General features: G+C 54.0%; 1 protein-coding gene across 4 annotated transcripts in view; it reads left to right on the top strand.

Annotated features, from left to right (window-relative positions):
• The window catches only part of TMEM266 (transmembrane protein 266), a 140,730-nt gene that overhangs the window by 105,737 nt on the left and 17,638 nt on the right, over window positions 1–17,355 (top strand). For all 4 annotated transcript variants that reach the window (XM_021668237.2, XM_064382923.1, XM_012457700.2 and 1 more), the window contains one exon: window positions 4,061–4,176. In XM_021668237.2, coding sequence (XP_021523912.2) covers window positions 4,061–4,176 — 116 coding nt within the window. The remainder of the gene's footprint in view (window positions 1–4,060; window positions 4,177–17,355) is intronic.

Here is a 17,355-nt window from a genome sequence, read left to right as displayed (position 1 = left end):
CCACCGGCTCCCCAATGGCCGCCAGCCTCACCACTGGCTCTGTCCGGGTCATCTGGCCAAGGCCTTGCTCCCTGCATGCTCTGTCTCACGTTTGAGTCCACCAAGGACAAGCTGGGTGCCCACAAGCCCGTCAGCCTACAGACAAGTAGAGAAGGTTTCCGTGGGAGCTGCTGGCAGCGGCTGGCTTTTGGCCCATGCTTCTCTCATCTGTAGCGACATGCCTTTCCATCGCTGGGTCCCCACCCCCAGACAGCATCTGTAGCGACATACCTTTCTGTCGCCGGGTCCCCACCCCTGGACAGCATCTGGTCTGCTCCTTTGTCACCGCTTTCTCATTGCCTCCCCACTGGGCCACCCTTGCCTGGAAAGCTTCGACCTGAGCTGGGTGGCTCCTGTGTTTCCGGAAGGTGGTAACAGACCAGAGTGTGTGGCCAAGAGGAGATGGGGGTGGAAAACCCACCCCTGAAGAATGGTGCAGGATACTGGAGGTGGGGGGTGGCCCAGAGGATGACGACACAGGGAGGACACTGAAGTCATCTCGAGGAAGAGGGAAGACTCAAGTCACTGGGCTCCAGAGGGTGGTCCTTGGCCCCTGAGGACAGGAAGAGGAAGCCCACCCCACCTCAGCCAGATGAGGAACAGCCACTCAGAGTGGGCTGCTCAGCCTCCAGCAGGGGTCCCCCTAGAGTGACCGGGAGGTTGTATAGACGGTGGTTCTCAGTTTTGTTGGTTTGGGTAACGGCAAAGCCCTTTCTTCAGCAGAATCATACCCGATCTGCAGAAGATACTGCAGGTGGAGCTGCTTTGGTTGACCTGGAGCGGGGGCCTCGCAGCCCACCTCCTTGCCTTCTCTCTTGCCCTCTGAGGCACCTCTAAGGAACTGCCAGGCCTGCTGGTGCACAGTTTTAAAACCAGTGGAATAGATGCTATGGTCTTTTCCAGCCCTGAATTTTGATTGCAGATGATAGGAATTGTAGCCATGAGATGACTCTGCCAGCATTTCCCCAGCAGGTGCAAGGCAGAAGCTGTCATCCTCAGGGCGGGCTCCCTCTTCCTGCTCCGCACCCCGTGCTCCACCCTGGGAACACGGTGGGATTTGGTCCTGATGAAGATGCTGACATCTAGTCAGAGATCCCCTAATACGGAATCTTCATCAAACTGGTATGTGTTTGGGTCTCACTTCAGAAGCCTTCGGAAGGCTGGAGAGGCTCTGGGAGATCACCTAATTCATTCCCCTCGTTTGGCAGATGGGGAAACTGAGGCCAGGAAGGATGAGGGTCACACAGTGAATCAGGCTCAGAACCAGACGTGGAGCCCAGCACCCCCAACACCCACCAGCGCTCCTTTGGCTGCTCACTCCCCGCAGTCTACTCGGGGCCCAGCTCTTGGCTCTGTCCATGAGAACATCCGCCCCCCTCAGGGCAGGAACGGCACCTTCTGGCTCTTTCTTCCAGCTGTGGACAGCTGTACAGCTGTACACCTTCAGACTAATGGCTTTTGACAGCCCCCATTGAGACACTCTTCCCAGCTGTCCCGCCCTTTTCCTGCCACATCAGGCATCCTGGAGCCACCACCAGCCTCAGGAGAGAGATGTGCTGGTGAACAGATGGGTGTTAATTTGCTACTCTTGCAAATTAACCCTGGGTGTGAACTGGCTTCAGCAGAGATGTGAGGAGGCAACAGCGGCTTGGGGTGGCCTCCGGGCCTGGAGATGGGTCTCAGGGACACGCGGCCTGCCCTCAAGTCTGGAATTGAGTAGAAAAGTCCTGATGTCTCTTCTCTGCATGATTCCTGCAACAGCCAGGAAACATCTGGAGGTGCTGTGGGTGGAAAGGAGACTTGGAGAGAGGACACGTGGAGGGTTCTAGAAATCAGGGGTAAGAGAGGCATATGACCGAGGTTTCTGAAGAGTCGGGAAGGGCTGGGTTTTGAGGGGGGTGGGAACAGTGTGAGGGGAAAGGCTGAGGGGGATGGGAACAGTGTGAGGGGAAAGTCAGGAGTGGACACTGAGGCTTCCCAGGAGCCCAGAGCTACTCTGAGCCCACAGAAGGGGCTACTGCTGGCTGGTAGAGCAGGGGGCCTCAATCTCAGAGGCCAGGCTTTCTCTTCTGGGTCTCATTTATCAGTTATAAATAGGATCATCTGTGTATCAGAGACCTAGAATAACAGTGTCTTAATGCAGAAGCGTACTTCGTTCACATGAGTCTGCAGACTGGGCGTGGTGGCTCACGCCTGTAATCCCAGCACTTTGGGAGGCTGAGGCGGGTGGATCATCTGAGGCCAGGAGTTTGAGACCAGCCTGGCCAACATGGAGAAATCCCATCTCTACTAAAAATAGAAAAAATTAGCTGGGCGTGGTGGCGTGTGCCTGTAATCCCAGCTACTTAGGAGGCTGAGGCAGGAGAACCACTTGAACCTGGGAGGTAGAGGTTGCAGTGAGCTGAGGTTGTGTCACTGCACTCCAGCTTGGGTGACAGGGTGAGACTCTGTCTCAAAACAAAAAAAAGTCTGTAGGAAGCTGGTCCAAGGCTGATACGGCCTTACTACAGTCACTTACTCCCTGCAGTGAAAGGCCCAGGCTCCTGCTTTTCTGTTCTGTTGCTCTGCTGCACTTAGCATACTTTTCAAAGTCACCTCATGGTCCAAGATGGCTGCTCCCATGCCAGCCATCACATCCTTATCCCAGCCAGGAAGAAGGAAGAAGATAAAGAGGCAAAAGGAAGGCCCACTGCTTTCTCATTTTAAACATCTTCATCCAAATATTATTCATATGCCACAAAGTTCACCCATTTAAAGTCCACAATTTGGCCAGGGATGGTGGCTTACGCCTGTAATCCCAGCACTTTGGGAACCTGAAGCTTTGGGCTCACTAAAGGTTAAGAGTTTGAGACCAGTCCGGCCAACATGGTAAAACCCTGTTTCTACTAACAATACAAAAATTAGCCGGGCGTGGTGGTGGGTGCCTGTAATCCTAGCTACTCGGGAGGCTGAGGCAGGAGAATCACTTGAACCCGGGAGGCGGAGGTTGCAGTGATCACACCAGCACACTCCAGCCTGGGCAACAGAGCAAGACTCCATCTCAGTTCAGTGGCTTTCAGCATAGTCATTGAGTTATGCAGCCGTCACCAAAAAATCTAAGTCTGGAACATTTTCATCACTCCAAAGAGAAAGGCCACACTCATCAGCAGTCACTTCCCGTGCCCACCTCAGCCCTAGGCAAGCACTAAGCTGCTTTCCATCTCTCTAGAGTTGCCTGTTCTGTTCCATTACATTTCATATAAATGGAATCATGCGACGTGGTTTTTCTGTGGCCACTCTCATTTAGCGTCATGCATTAGCGGCTCATCTGTGCTGTGGCTTGTGGCGGGATGGCACCCCGTTCATTGCCCAGTAGTACCCCTCTGCGTGGCCAGACTACGGGTTATTTCTGCTTTCATCGGTTGATGAAATTGAGTTATGTCTACCTTTTGGTCATGAGGAATACTCCTGTTGTGAATGTCCACGTGCGAGTTTTTGGGTAAACACGTTTTTCCTTGCCCTAAGGTACCTAGGAATGGAATTTCTGGGTCATACGCTCACTGCCTGCTTAACACTCTGAAAAACGGGCAAACCGTTTTCCTAAGTGGCTGCCCTGTTTTCCTTTCCGCCAGTGTGTGCAGGCTCCAGGGCCGCCCCTTCCTCACCGGCCCCAGCTCCTTTGTGAAGAAGGCTCCCATGGCTGCTGCATACCACCTCACTAGTGTCCTGTGGTCCAGAAGGTGGTCTTCTTGTGGCTACCCGTAGCTGCAAAGGAAGCTGGAAAATAGTCTTTATTCCAGGCAGCTGTGCACACAGCCCAAAAGTAAGGGTTCTAGAACTATGGAAAACAGCTACCCCGACACCATGAGGGAAGGCTGTGGCCCTCTGTACTTTCCGGATGCTGTCAGGTACCTGGACATTCCCCCCTAGATCCACAGAGAACTGGCCCAGAACCTGCTGCTGGCTGAATGCTGGGCCAGCCCTTCCCCAGTCCAAGCCCTGCCATTGCTGAGTTCTTTACAGGGCTGTCTCTGTCTTCCAGCCTACGTCCTGCCAGTGAAGGTGGAGATGGAGATGGTTATCCAGCAGTACGAGAAGGCCAAGGTCATCCAGGACGAGCAGCTGGAGAGGCTGACGCAGATCTGTCAGGAGCAAGGGGTAACACACCGCCACTTTCGGCTCTGTCAGTGGTCTTGCTGGGGACGCTGGTGGTGCCTAAAGCCATGGGTTGCTAGAGCTGCAGGGGCAGCAGAGGTCAAAGAGTTCCTCCAGACCCTTGCTGGACTCATGGGGAACCTGAAGCCTGGAGAAGGGGACATATCTCCAGGGTCGCTGGTGTGCAGCCCAGCCAGGCACAGGCCCAGCCCTGACTCCCAGGCCAGCGTTCTTTTCACTGCAGCATGGTGACTCCTCAGCTCCCCAACCTGAGCCTGCCAAGTTGCCCCTCAGTTCATCAGAGTCTTCTCAGAGAGATGGTCCGTCGCTAAAGCCAGGGGCTAATTCTATCTGCTGAGGGTTACTGGGCACCACAGTATGCCCACCGCCACTCAGGATGCCCAGAACCCCAGAAAGGTGCTAGCAGTACTCCCCATCCTCCAGGAGCCATGATGAAGACTCAGAGGCAGGTGGTGGGCCCTGCGAGGATGGGCTCAGCAGAGGCCAGGGGGGCCCCGCTGGGAATCCAGAGGCCTGCATTCAAGGCCCAGCCCTGCTGCTCCCACCCACGCTGGACTCCGGCCAAGACAGGCCACCTCTCTGCCCTCAGGTCCTTCCTCTGTCAGATGAGGGGGTTTCTCCCATGTGAGTGGGACAGAAGAGTTCAGAGGAGGGAGATTGGGGTGCTCAGGAGGGTGTGGCTGCTGGATCCCGCAGCAAGGCTGCAGAGCTCTGCAGAAGCGCAGCTCCGGGTGTGGGGAAGGGCCCGGTGCCAGGCTGTAAGGTGGGCGTGGGGAAGGGTCCGGTGCCAGGCTGTAAGATGGGTGTGGGGAAGGGTCCGGTGCCAGGCTGTAAGGTGGGAGTGGGGAAGTGTCCGGTGCCAGGCTGTAAGGTGGGTGTGGGGAAGTGTCCGGTGCCAGGCTGTAAGGTGGGTGTGGGGAAGGGTCCGGTGCCAGGCTGTAAGATGGGTGTGGGGAAGGGTCTGGTGCCAGGCTGTAAGGTAGGAGTGGGAGAGTGTCCGGTGCCAGGCTGTAAGATGGGTGTGGGGAAGGGTCCGGTGCCAGGCTGTAAGGTGGGAGTGGGGAAGTGTCCGGTGCCAGGCTGTAAGGTGGGTGTGGGGAAGGGTCCGGTGCCAGGCTGTAAGGTGGGAGTGGGGAAGGGTCTGGTGCCAGGCTGTAAGGTGGGAGTGGGGAAGGGTCCGGTGCCAGGCTGTAAGGTGGGAGTGGGGAAGGGTCTGGTGCCAGGCTGTAAGGTGGGTGTGCGGAAGTGTCCGGTGCCAGCCTGTAAGGTGGGAGTGGGGAAGTGTCCGGTGCCAGGCTGTAAGGTGGGAGTGGGGAAGGGTCCGGTGCCAGGCTCTAAGGTGGGTGTGGGGAAGGGCCCGGTGCCAGGCTGTAAGGTGGGTGTGGGAAAGGGTCTGGTGCCAGGCTGTAAGGTGGGTGTTGGGAAGGGTCCGGTGCCAGGCTGTAAGGTGGGAGTGGGGAAGTGTCCGGTGCCAGGCTGTAAGGTGGGAGTGGGGAAGGGTCCGGTGCCAGGCTGTAAGGTAGGAATGGGGAAGGGCCCGGTGCCAGGCTGTAAGGTGGGAGTGGGGAAGGGTCCGGTGCCAGGCTGTAAGGTAGGAATGGGGAAGGGTCCGGTGCCAGGCTGTAAGGTGGGTGTGGGGAAGGGTCCGGTGCCTGGCTGTAAGTTGGGAGTGGGGAAGTGTCCGGTGCCAGGCTGTAAGGTGGGTGTGGGGAAGGGTCCGGTGCCAGGCTGTAAGGTGGGTGTGGGGAAGGGTCCGGTGCCAGGCTGTAAGGTGGGAATGGGGAAGGGCCGGTGCCAGGCTGTAAGGTGGGTGTGGGGAAGGGTCCGGTGCCAGGCTGTAAGGTGGGTGTGGGGAAGGGTCCGGTACCAGGCTGTAAGGTGGGTGTGGGGAAGGGTCCGGTACCAGGCTGTAAGGTGGGTATTGGGAAGGGTCCGGTACCAGGCTGTAAGGTGGGAATGCTACCGAGGGGACTGGCAAGGTGATGAGAATGTGGGGATTGGGCCAGATGACATGAACGGTCATTCCCATTCTGCCCCTTGGATTCTGGGGAGAGGACAGGGCCACTGTCCCCAGCTGCACAAGCCAGAGAAGCTGAGCCTGTGGCTCTTTGTGCCCAGGGCCAGGCCAGTTCTTCACGGGCTGTCTGTCTTCCAGCCTATGTCCTGCCAGGGAAAGTGGAGGAATGCCTGTGGCTGCATATCGATGTGGGCACTGAGCCCTTCTGGCTTGCAGTGCAGTGAGGATGGGCACCCCTGGGCTCCCTCTCCCTTCCCCATTGCCGGGTGCCCAGGCAGTCTCCAAGAGGGTCTCGGGGATGAGGTCTCATCTGGCGTATGGGCCTACCATGTGTCCGCTGGTCCCTTCAACCTCCTCTCTCATGTGTCTGGTGCATAAACACCCTGCTCGCCAAGTGGAGTCACCTGTCATTTGGACAGGTCCTATGCCATGCCACCTCTTGGATTTCAGTTGCACTGTTCCCCTTGCATGAATCCCCACCCCTTGCAAGCTCTGTCTGTCTTAATTCAAGTCCTGGCCTCTCTACAGAGCGTGTTCCCCCTGCCAGCAGTCTCTGCACCCCTCACCCAGCCCCGCCGCAGCCCTCACTTTCTGCATTCACAGGGCACAGGGGACTCACTGCCGTGGTCAGTGCTCCTTTATGCCTGGGCAGCTCCTCCCACTGAAGTGGATGCCCCCTGAGGGCAAGCCTTGTCCAACTCACATCCACGCCCCGGCCCCAGTCAGTGCTTTTCACCTGGCAGGTCTTGGTAAATGCGTATTCAGCGTATATCGAGGGTCTCGGTAAATGCGCAGTGTATGTTGCAGGCCTCGGTAAATGCGTATTCGGCGTATGTCGCGGGTCTCGGTAAATGCGTATTCGGCGTATGTCGCGGGTCTCGGTAAATGCGTATTCGGCGTATGTCGCGGGTCTCGGTAAATGCGTATTCGGCGTATATCGCGGGCCTCGGTAAATGCGTATTCGGCGTATGTCGCGGGTCTCGGTAAATGCATAGTCATTGTACCTCTTGGCTCCTTGACCAACCCCAACTTCTCATAGTTGTGGGGTGTGGGGCAAGTCTGTGGAATGTTACTACAAAGTGATCCCGGAAAATGTCCCCACAGGAACACGCATGCAGCGTCTTCAGAATCATCCCCTTGGAATGCCTGTCAGGAAACCAATCTTTTTATCTACTTTGGGAACATTGTGACCTTTCGTTTCGCACAGAATGCCTGTGAGTGACAAGAGGGGTCATCGGGACACGGCCCTCAGGGGCACGTTGTCCAAGGTTTCCTGAGAGCAGGGCAGGCTATGGAATCCTAGACTGGGAAGAGAAGTGCCCCTGCCCTGAGGAGCTGGCATGAGCTTCATTTGTTTTCTCACCATATCCTGTGCTCGGCCAGCACCGTCCAGAGCTGCTCTGTGCTGGGCTTGTGCCAGGCATGCGGATGCCACTCTGGACAGGGCGTGGCCTCATCCTCACAGGGCTCTGGGTGACTCAGGGGGTTTGGCAGCCCATCAATGGGCAGTGGAAATCTGGTGCAATGCCTGCATCCCATGGGCATGTCTCGAGCTCTGCAGGCCAGGGTGGGGAAGACTTTCCAGAGGAGATGATGTGGAGCAGGGCCCCAGGGAGAAGGCTGCCAGGCAGAGGGAACAGCTCGGGGTATGGGAGTGGGTGTAGTGCCCAGGGAGTCCTGGGCCATGTAGAGGGTTAACAGAATGGGGTAGCTGGAGGATTGGGGACAGGCTTGGGAAGGGGCTCCATGGCTGACCAGAGAGTTTGAGCTTTATCCTGCCGGGACAGAGGAAGCCTGGAGGATTAAAAGCAGAGCTGGGGGTTCTGCTCAGCCTGTGGCTGCTGTTGGAGGCTGGATGGAGAGGGCAGGATGGAGTCAAGATGGCTGGGGACAGAGACTGGAGGAGAAGGTGAGAGAAGCTTGGCTTTAGGCAGAGGGGGCGCAGGCTGTCATCTAGAAAGTAGCTGGAAGCCAATCAGTTCTCAGTCTGCTGTCAAATAGGAAAGCAAACGCTCTCCTTCACTGCAGCTGGCAATGTGAAAGACACAGACACGGGGCTGCATCCGCCCCTCATAAATTCGCAGCCTCCCAGCCCAGCAGGGAACGTGCTCGCCCTGCCACACGCCTCATCTCAGTCGCACATGTGCCACGTGGCCGGGAGAAAATCCTAATGACAACCCCACCTCCCAGGGTTTCCACCATGATCTCTGTCCTGAGGTCCTCGGGGACCCCAGGTTCCTGCCGTCCTGGTTCAAGTCACTCCCCACATGTGGCCTCATTCCCAGGGATCTCAGCCAGAGGGAGACTCCCTTGCTATTCCACACAGGAAAGAGCCAATAAATAAAGACAGATTCCCTCCAGGTAGTGACATCTGGAAAAGAGATGAACAGAAAGAACCGTTATGATTTAAAAAACAGCTGAAGCCTGTCATCTTAGTTAAGACAGCAGAAAGGGCCAGACAGGCTAGGCTCCCAGCGGGGCTGCTGGGGAGGGCCGGGGGCTGCCTGGCCAGAGGGACCAGGAGGGCTGCTCTCCCAGAGTCCGAGGTACCCGCTCCACAGAGCGAGGCAGACAGACGCCTCACTCGCAGCTGTGTTTTCAGACCTGGTTTGAGACTTGCCTGGGTAACAGATACCCTTAAGGAAATGAGAGTGTGGGCCCTGGAATGTCAGGATTGGCTAGACCTTGGAGACAGCAGCACATGGAATGGTTGAGAATAGACTGGACGCTAAATACAGTTTGAGCCGGCTTTGAACCCAGGTGTGTCTCTCTGTAGAACACTTACTCACCTTGTGGCTTAGCATTCATGGGACATCTCTGGGCCCTGGTTTTCCTAATCTGAAAAATGGGGGTAGTAACGGAATCCTTGAAGGATGGTGCTGAGGTCACTTAGCCTAAAGCCTGACACGTGATGGGTGGCAAGTAATGTGAGTGGATGCTGGCAGTCCACCAGCCCCACCACACCTGCCTGCACACCCATTTTACAAATAAGAGAACTGAGCAGAGGCGGGTCACCTGGGGCACACAGCTAGTCCGGGGGGCCTAGAAGCAGGCGTCCTTACTATGAACATTGTTCTTTTCCACCCATCATGTTCGGCCTCCTTTTCCCTACTCATAGCACTCGTCAGCACTCGGCGAAAGTGCTGATCACATTATGCGTGGGCTAGCTTATACTGCGGGCACAGACCTGGCTCCCCTCAGCTGTCTCAGTGGCACGCACAGCCCTGCTCCAGGGCAGTGTAGGCATCTTTGTGAGACACTCTTGCCCGCTCCTTGCTGGAATTCTCAGCGTATAATGAAGCAGTTTCCAAACTGAATTCGCATATGCTGCCTGCAAAATTGAAATTTACCAATGAAATGTGTTAGGATCCCAGTTTAAATGCCACACCTGGCCTGGTGCGATGGCGCACATCTGTAATCCCAGAACTTTGGAAGGCTGAGGCGGGAGGACCACTTGAGACCAGAAGTTTGAGGCTGCAGTGAGCTGTAATGACGCCACTGTACTCCAGCCTGGGCCTCGGAGCAAGACCTCGCCTCTAAAACCAAACCAAACAAAAAACCACTTTGCACTCCCTTGCTCTCTCACTGGGGTGTGTTTGTACAACTATTTGCCACAACATCACTCAACTCTTTTTAAAATAATAAACTGTAAGGGCCGGGCGTGGTGCTCACGTGGTGGTGTGCATCTGTAATCCCAGCTACTCGGAGGCTGACGTGGGAGAATCACTGGAACCCAGGAGGCCGAGGTTGCAGCGAGCTCATATCGCGCCACCGCACTCCCACCTGAGTGACAGAGCAAGACTTCATCTCAAAAAGAAAGAAAGAAAGAAAGAAATGATAAACAATTTTTTTAGAACAGTTTTATATTTACCAAAAAATAGCGAAGCAGGTACACAGTCCCCCATGTCCCCTGCACCCAGCTGCTGTTATTCATATCATGCACTCGTATCCTCATTTGTTACGATGAACAAACCCACATTGATACAGTACTCAGATTTTCTTAGTGTTTAATCCTTTATGTCCTCTGTTTGCTCCCCATGACATTGGCCGGCGCGTCTCTGTACGCTCCTCTTGGCTGCGGCAGTTTCTTAGACTTTGTTTTTGATGACCTGGATGGTTTTGGGGAGCACCGGCCGAGTGTTTTACAGGATACCCCCCTGTTGGGATTCGCCTGATGTTTTTCCCATGGTAAGCCTGGGGTTGTGGGTTTTGGGAGGAAGACTGCAGACGGAAGTGCCATTCTCATCGTGTCACGTAGGAGGACATCGCATGACTTCTCACTGTGACGTTACCCGGATCACCTGGCGGGGGCAGCTTGGCTCAGGTGTCTCCACTGCACAGTTACTCTCTGTTTCTTTAACTTTTTTTTTTCTTTTTTTTGAGATGGAGTCTCACTCTGTCTCCCAGGCTGGAGTGCAGTGGCATGATCTCGGCTCACCACAACGTCCACTTCCTGGGCTCAAGCGATTCTCCTGCCTCAGCCTCCCAAGTAGCTGGGATTATAGGCACCCACCACCACACCCAGCTAATTTTTGTATTTTTAGTAGAGATGAGGTTTCGCTGTGTTGGCCAGACTGGTCTCGAACTCCTGACCTTAGGTGATCCACCCACTTCGGCCTCCCAAAGTGCTGGAATTACACGTGTGAGCCACCATATGCAGCCCATCTGAACTTTTTAAAAAAATGATTATACTTTAAGTTCTGGGGTACAGGTGCAGAACGTGCAGGTTTGTTACGTAGGCATACCTGTGCCATGCTGGTTTGCAACTTCCACCACCCCATTATCTACATTAGGTGTTTCTCCTACTGCCATCCCTCCCCTAGCCCCTCAACCCCCCAACAGGCCCCGGTGTGTGATGTTCCCCTCCCTGTGTCCATGTGTTCTCATTGTTTAACTCCCACTTATGAGTGAGAATATGTAATGTCTGGCTTTCTGTTCTTGTGTCAGTTTGCTGAGAATGATGGTTTTCAGCTTCATCCATGTCGCTGCAAAGGACATGAACTCATCCTTTTTTATGGCTGCATAATATTCCATGGTGTATATGTGCCACATTCTCTTTATCCAGTCTGTCATTGATGGGTATTTGGGTTGGTTCCAAGTCTTTGCTATTGTGAGCAGTGCTGCAGTGAACATGCGTGTGAATGTCTTTATAACAGAATGATTTATAATCATTTGGGTATACACCCAGTGATGGGATTGCTGGTTCAAATGGTATTTCTAGTTCTGGATCCTTAAGGAATTGCCATACTGTCTTCCACAATGGTTGAACTAATTTACACTCCCACCAACAGTGTAAAAGTGTTCCTATTTCTCCACATCCTCTCCAGCATCTGTTGTCCCCTTATTTTTTAGTAATCGCCATTCTAACTGGCGTGAGATGCCCATCGTAACTTTTTAAGAAAGATTACATTGCGTCTCTCAGGTGAGCCTGTTGCCCATTTCTTGCATGAATGCCTGGTTCATTTCATCTTCTGTGCCACATGGCAGCTCATTTCTTACCACACAGCCCCTGCCCACGGTGCCCCAGAGCCACCTTCTATAATAGATGAAAGGTCCCTTGGAGGGCAGCTGGCCCAATCCAGAATTTGACAGATGGGGCATCAGAGGCTCAGAGAAGGGTGAGCGGTGAGCCCAGCGTGGCACAGCAGTTAGGAGGCCAGGACAAAAACGGGTCTCTTGGGGCCCATTCCAGCGCCTTCCGTCCTGGACCACACTGGCCCTCTGGCTTTGACAGGGAGACAGACTTCACTGCCTCTCTCATTGCCATGACCTCTTCTGGTCATGGGCATACCTCATCCTTAACAGATTCCTACCAGGGGAGGGGCGCCTAGAGGATCCTGGGAGGGGAGGAGGACTCTCTGCTGCTCCGCCTATGTTCCAAAGCCCTGGCCGTGCCTTCTTCATTCCCTTCCAGACTGCCCACAGCTGTGATGGAAGTACATGGCCTCTGACCCTGATTCAGCAATCCCTTAGGTGGAAGTTCCTTTCCATTCTTTTTTTGGTGGGGGATGGATCCTGGCCAGAATTTTTTTACGAGTTAGGCTCGCTGATACACGGATGGATTCCAAGGTCACGATGCTAGAGGCTGCCCTTCAGAGACTGTGGACTCCTGGTCTGTCTCTCTGCCCTGGCTGCTTCAGAAACCAAAGCCATTTCAGATGCGGCGGTTAAAGGAATGCAGCGATATACTCTTCTGACTCATCTCACGAAAGCACCTCTGAGATTTGATATGTCCCTCTATGTGCGGGGTCTCGCTTCAGTTCCAAAACACGTTCTGAAGTCTCCATTACACCCGCTCTTTGCCCTTTAAGCCTGGGAACAGCTTTTCTTACAAAATAGTACGATCTGACCTGGCCCACTGTGGAAGTTAGTTTCTCTTCTCTGAAGTTCACCTTCCTCAGGACCATTCACCCTGAGATCATTGGCAAAATACTGAGGGATATGAGGCTCAATCTGGGGTGACTCAAGGTCCAGCCTCCAAGGAGACCAGTGGGACCTGTGAGCCCCTTAGGACGTCCTCAGACCTTGGGAAAGGTGAGTCCCTTGTTGGGGAGCTTGGAGGAGTGGAAAGAATCCTCTTATTTGGGGAGCCAACAAGCCAGATTCAAACCTCGGCTCCACCAGCAAGCAGGCACCTCCCCAGAATCCCTGAGTCTCAGCTTCTCATTGGGAAAATTGGAGGTGATAAGGCCTACATCATGTGGAGGCCATATGGATCGAATTAAATCTGGCCCACTGGAGGCTCTCAGTAAGGGCAAAAAAAAGAGAGAGCGCGTATAAAAATACTAGTAAATGTATCTGTATGATGGTTGCTCATTCACAAATGCACTGTCATGATTTAGCTCATTTTTACTTTGATGGTGGAAGGTGACAGGCTGGGTACTATTAATCCCCTCACACGGAAAGACGTAGGCTCAGAGAGGCTGTTCTTTGCCCAGATCCTGCAGTTTTTCATGGAAGGGTTAGGAAAGGAACCCAGAGCTTCAGCGTCCATTTCCCTGCGCCAGAAAAAGGCACCTGCCTGGGTCACTCAGGGTGAGTAACACCAGCTTCTGCAGCCAATAAATCCAGAAATCTGTGTCCTAACACAGGGAGGAGTACATTTGTCCCTCTCATCATAGCCCAGTGCAGCTTGCAGGGACCTAGGGTGGAGGGACCCTCTGTTCCACACAGTCACTCAGGCCTCCAGGCTACTCCCATTTTGTGGCTCCTTTTTTTTTGAGATGGAGTCTCGCTCTGTGGCCCCTGTTGGAGTGCAGTGGTGTGATCTCAGCTCATTGCAACCTCTGCCTCCTGGGTTCAGGCGATTCTACTGCCTCTCGCCTCAGCCTCCTGAGTAGCTGGGATTACAGGCATGTGCCACCACGCCCGGATACTTTTGTATTTTTTGGAGAGATAGGGTTTCACCATGTTGGCCAGGCTGGTCTCGAACTCCTGACCTCAAGTGATCTGCCCACCTTGGCCTCCCAAAGTGCTGGGATTACAGGTGGGAGTCACCGCACCTGGCCGATCCTTCTTCTTCCAAGCCCTCTGAGTCTTTTCTAGTCAGTGGATAGGAAAGTGAGAGTGGGGAATTGTGCATGGCAGGTTATTGGCCAGGCCTGAAAGCGGTGACATGGCTCTGCCCCGTGTTATTGGCAAGAGTCAGTTACACAGTATCAACTAGGGGCACCAGGTGCTGTCCGAGGGGGTCTTTATGCCCAGGAAGAAAACAGTTACCTGCATAGACACCCAACGCATGAAACAAAGCCAAGGGGCTCACAGCGTTCCCTTCTGTTTCCCCTGTTCCAGCACAGCAGGCAGCACAGCCATACTGATCAAAGTCCTTCCTGGAGGAATGCCGTGTTTCCCTGGCCTATTTCCTGAAGAAACAAGATGATAATCTTGACCCTGCAAGCTGTAGGCATTTCTTATGGAGGAAGATGTGGGGAGAGGAAGCTGTCATGCCCCTCCCTCCATCCCCTTCACTGTCTTTCATGTGGAGGAGCCAGAACAGATGTGGGAGGTGACGGGCCCATCTGCTTGGGAGTCAGGGCTCATCTCCCAATCCAGGCCTCACGCTGGACCCCGTTGTCCCCTGGTGATCTGTACCCCTGAGAGAATGCCAGTGGTTACTGGATAGGTCACTCGCATAGGTCACTGCATAGGTCACTCGCCTTTGAGGCTGGGCTAGCAGCTCAGAGAAGGGGCTAAAGGGCAGGAATAGAGCCATGGTTCCACCTGGCTCCAGGGACGGGGCTTGAAGCTGGCTCATTCCAGAGAGCTCCTTCTTTCCCTACAGAGGCCACAAGCCCCTGGCTCAGCGCCGTAGCCTTTGTTACCTGGATTATTCAGGATCTCCACTGTGGGAAGTGAAATTTTTTTTCAGATGGGAAGTGATTTGTAAAACAGCCGATAGCTTTAATGACAAGCCTATTTAGCTGATAAAATTAGCCATCAGAGGAATAACTTATGTTATCCTTTTGCCATAATTTAAATTTATGGCCAACTACCAGTCATCTTCACAGTGGATGGAAAGGGGCCAAGGTCGATCTCAGCTTTACCCTGCTCCTAAATCATTAGTTTGCAACTGTCTCCCGATTTTTATTGTTACCAACAATGGCGAAACTAATGGAAATAAACATTGGATGCCATCCCAACAGCAGATGGATCTGAAGGCAGGGTACTCTGTGCAGACAGCACTAATAGGATAGAGCAAAATTACTGCTGTTGCATTAGATACCATCAAGCTTCTGGCCAAAGTGTGCATTGATCAGGCCAAGGCCCCTGTCAGTTGAACTCGCAACCGGACCATTAAAGGCAGAGAAGCGCTAGGTGTGCCCATCCTACTGCCCCGGTGGGTCTGACCCCTCCTGGGCTTGCATTAAAAGCCCAGCCCCGATGGAAGGGGCCTGACTTACTCCAGTAATGCACACTGCGGGCTCCCCTGTGGATCCCAGAAGATCTGGTCAGGTTATCTGATTAGAAATACTTAGCTAACGATGTGCGCCAAATAGGGCTGCGACTGCACTTTAATTCTTCCCAAGCCTGGGGGTGGTCTTTTTTCCCACTGGGCCGTTTGCCAATGGCAGATTTGCTTCATCAAAGCCACCATGCGCCTTCTTTTCCTGAGGCACAGGCCCGCGTGAGCCCCGGGGAGCCCCAGTGCGGTGGTGTCCCTTCCTGCCTTCAACAGTTTGACTGCAGTGTGCTTCCATGTGGGTCTCTGTGGGTTTTGTTTGTATTTTTCCTGCTTAGGAGTTTCTGAGTTTCTTGAATTTGTGGCTTGATGATTTTCATTAGATTTGGGAAGTCTCTTGCCGTGGTTTGTTTATTCACTGCACCTGTCTCGTTCCTCCCCTGAGACCATTTGGTTGCATCTCACACCTCATATCCTACTCTGCTCCACTATTCTCTCTCTCTCTCTCTCTCTCTCTCTCTCTCTCTCTCTCTCCTTTTTTAATGGCTGTAAGTTTTGATATTTTTCTACAGACCTGTCTTCAAGTTCAACAATACTATGTCCAGTCCCCTGTTAAAACCATCCAACCAACTACTCAATTTCAGATACTGTATATCAAGGTTCTAAAAGTTTGATTTGGTTCTTCTTAGAGTCTGACTCTCTGGTGAAACACTACGCTCATTTTGTCTGTCTTTCCACCTATTTTTGTTAACATATTAACTAGTTATTTTGAAGTCCTTGTCTGTTCACTCAAATATTGACCCAGAACTGCTTTATGGCTTGATAACCAATCATGTTTTCTGCTGATTTGCATGATGAGTGATTCTCACGGTGTGCTCCACATCCTTCATGATGCATTTTAGAGGTTGTGGGTTCTGTTACGTTTCTCTCTGAAGAGATAGTTCTCTGGGAACGGGGCATTTGGTGGGGAGTAGCTGCACTTGCCCTTCACGGCCTCCAGGTGGGGTCCTGGAGCTGATACAGAGCTTGTCATAGACTTGGAATTCAGTGAGTCCATTTGCCTTATTGGACACACAGTGAAATGGAGGCCCGGGGAAGAAAAGAGGTTCATCCAAAGTCAGGGCGACGGAGGGGTGAAGGGCCAAGAACTCAGCCTCCAGTCTCCAGCCCTTGCTCTTCCCCTCTGGTGGCTTCCTGTTTTCCTGGCCCCTGCTACCATCAAGCTGCCCTGGATTCTGCTGGGCTGAGTCACTTCCGTCTTGCCCATAAGGCTGCAAGTTCCTTGGCACAGGTCTTGGGTCTGGAAGGCAGGGCTGTGGGCTGTGGCCCCTGCTTTGCTTCTGAAGCACCATCTGGTCCTGGCCTTCCCCTACCCTCCCTCCCAGCACAGAAGGCTCCTTCTCACCTCAGGCCTCGGTTCCCCTTCTGACTCATGAGGCCGGATGTCCTAGGGCCCCTGGGCAACGCTGCAGAGGCACATGTGGCCATGATAAGCAGGGCAGGAGCCAGGAGGCCGGCTCTGAGGGTCTCACTAGCACCTGTGGAAACCCCCCTGCGCTGTCCCAGCCAGTGACTGGGCCGAGAGCCATGTGGCCCATGTGCCCTTCCCCTCTGAGGAGTCAGTCCTTCCCCCTCAGGGCAGACGGACAGCATCCAGCCACCTCACACCCTCTGGGTGTGAAGCTTGCCAAAATCTGTCCCCAAAGCAGGTTGTCCTCTCCCTCACCCCCATTCCAGTCCACGCCACATGCTGACATCTCACCTCCGAGGTGGTTCTCTTCCCCTTCCTCATATCTCCATCTCCGCCGTCTCCACCTTAGTCCATATCTGGTCATTGCTGGCACGGACTCTGCAGTAGCTTCCCAGCTGGAATTCTCATGCCCACTGTGGCCCCATCCAATCTGTCCTCCATTCTCCAGTCAGCATGGTCCTTTCAAATGCCCATCTGGCTCACTGCACTGCCACTCCCACCACTCCACCCTCCTGTTTGGAGGATTCCAGTGGTTGTTCTTTAAACATCTTACTGTGGCTACAGGCTCTGCCTGGTGGGGCCCTGGCCGAGCTCCCCAGCCCCTTCTGGCCCTCTGGCCCTTGTATACAGCATGCTTCCTCTGCTGTAAGTACCACCCCAGCTGGGCTTGGCTCTCAGAGGGGACTTGTTCCCTGCAGTGCAGCTAACGGCCCCCTCCCCAGCACCGGCCCTTGCTAGGGCTATCCAGGATTTATCTGCAAGCTGGGGAAGGCA

This window comes from Aotus nancymaae, unplaced genomic scaffold (assembly GCF_030222135.1).
Source record: "Aotus nancymaae isolate 86718 unplaced genomic scaffold, 86718_ANA_hifiasm-v0.15.2.pri h1tg000003l, whole genome shotgun sequence".
NCBI classification, from domain to species: Eukaryota; Metazoa; Chordata; class Mammalia; order Primates; family Aotidae; genus Aotus; species Aotus nancymaae.
This window is presented reverse-complemented; position numbering and strand designations above follow the sequence as displayed.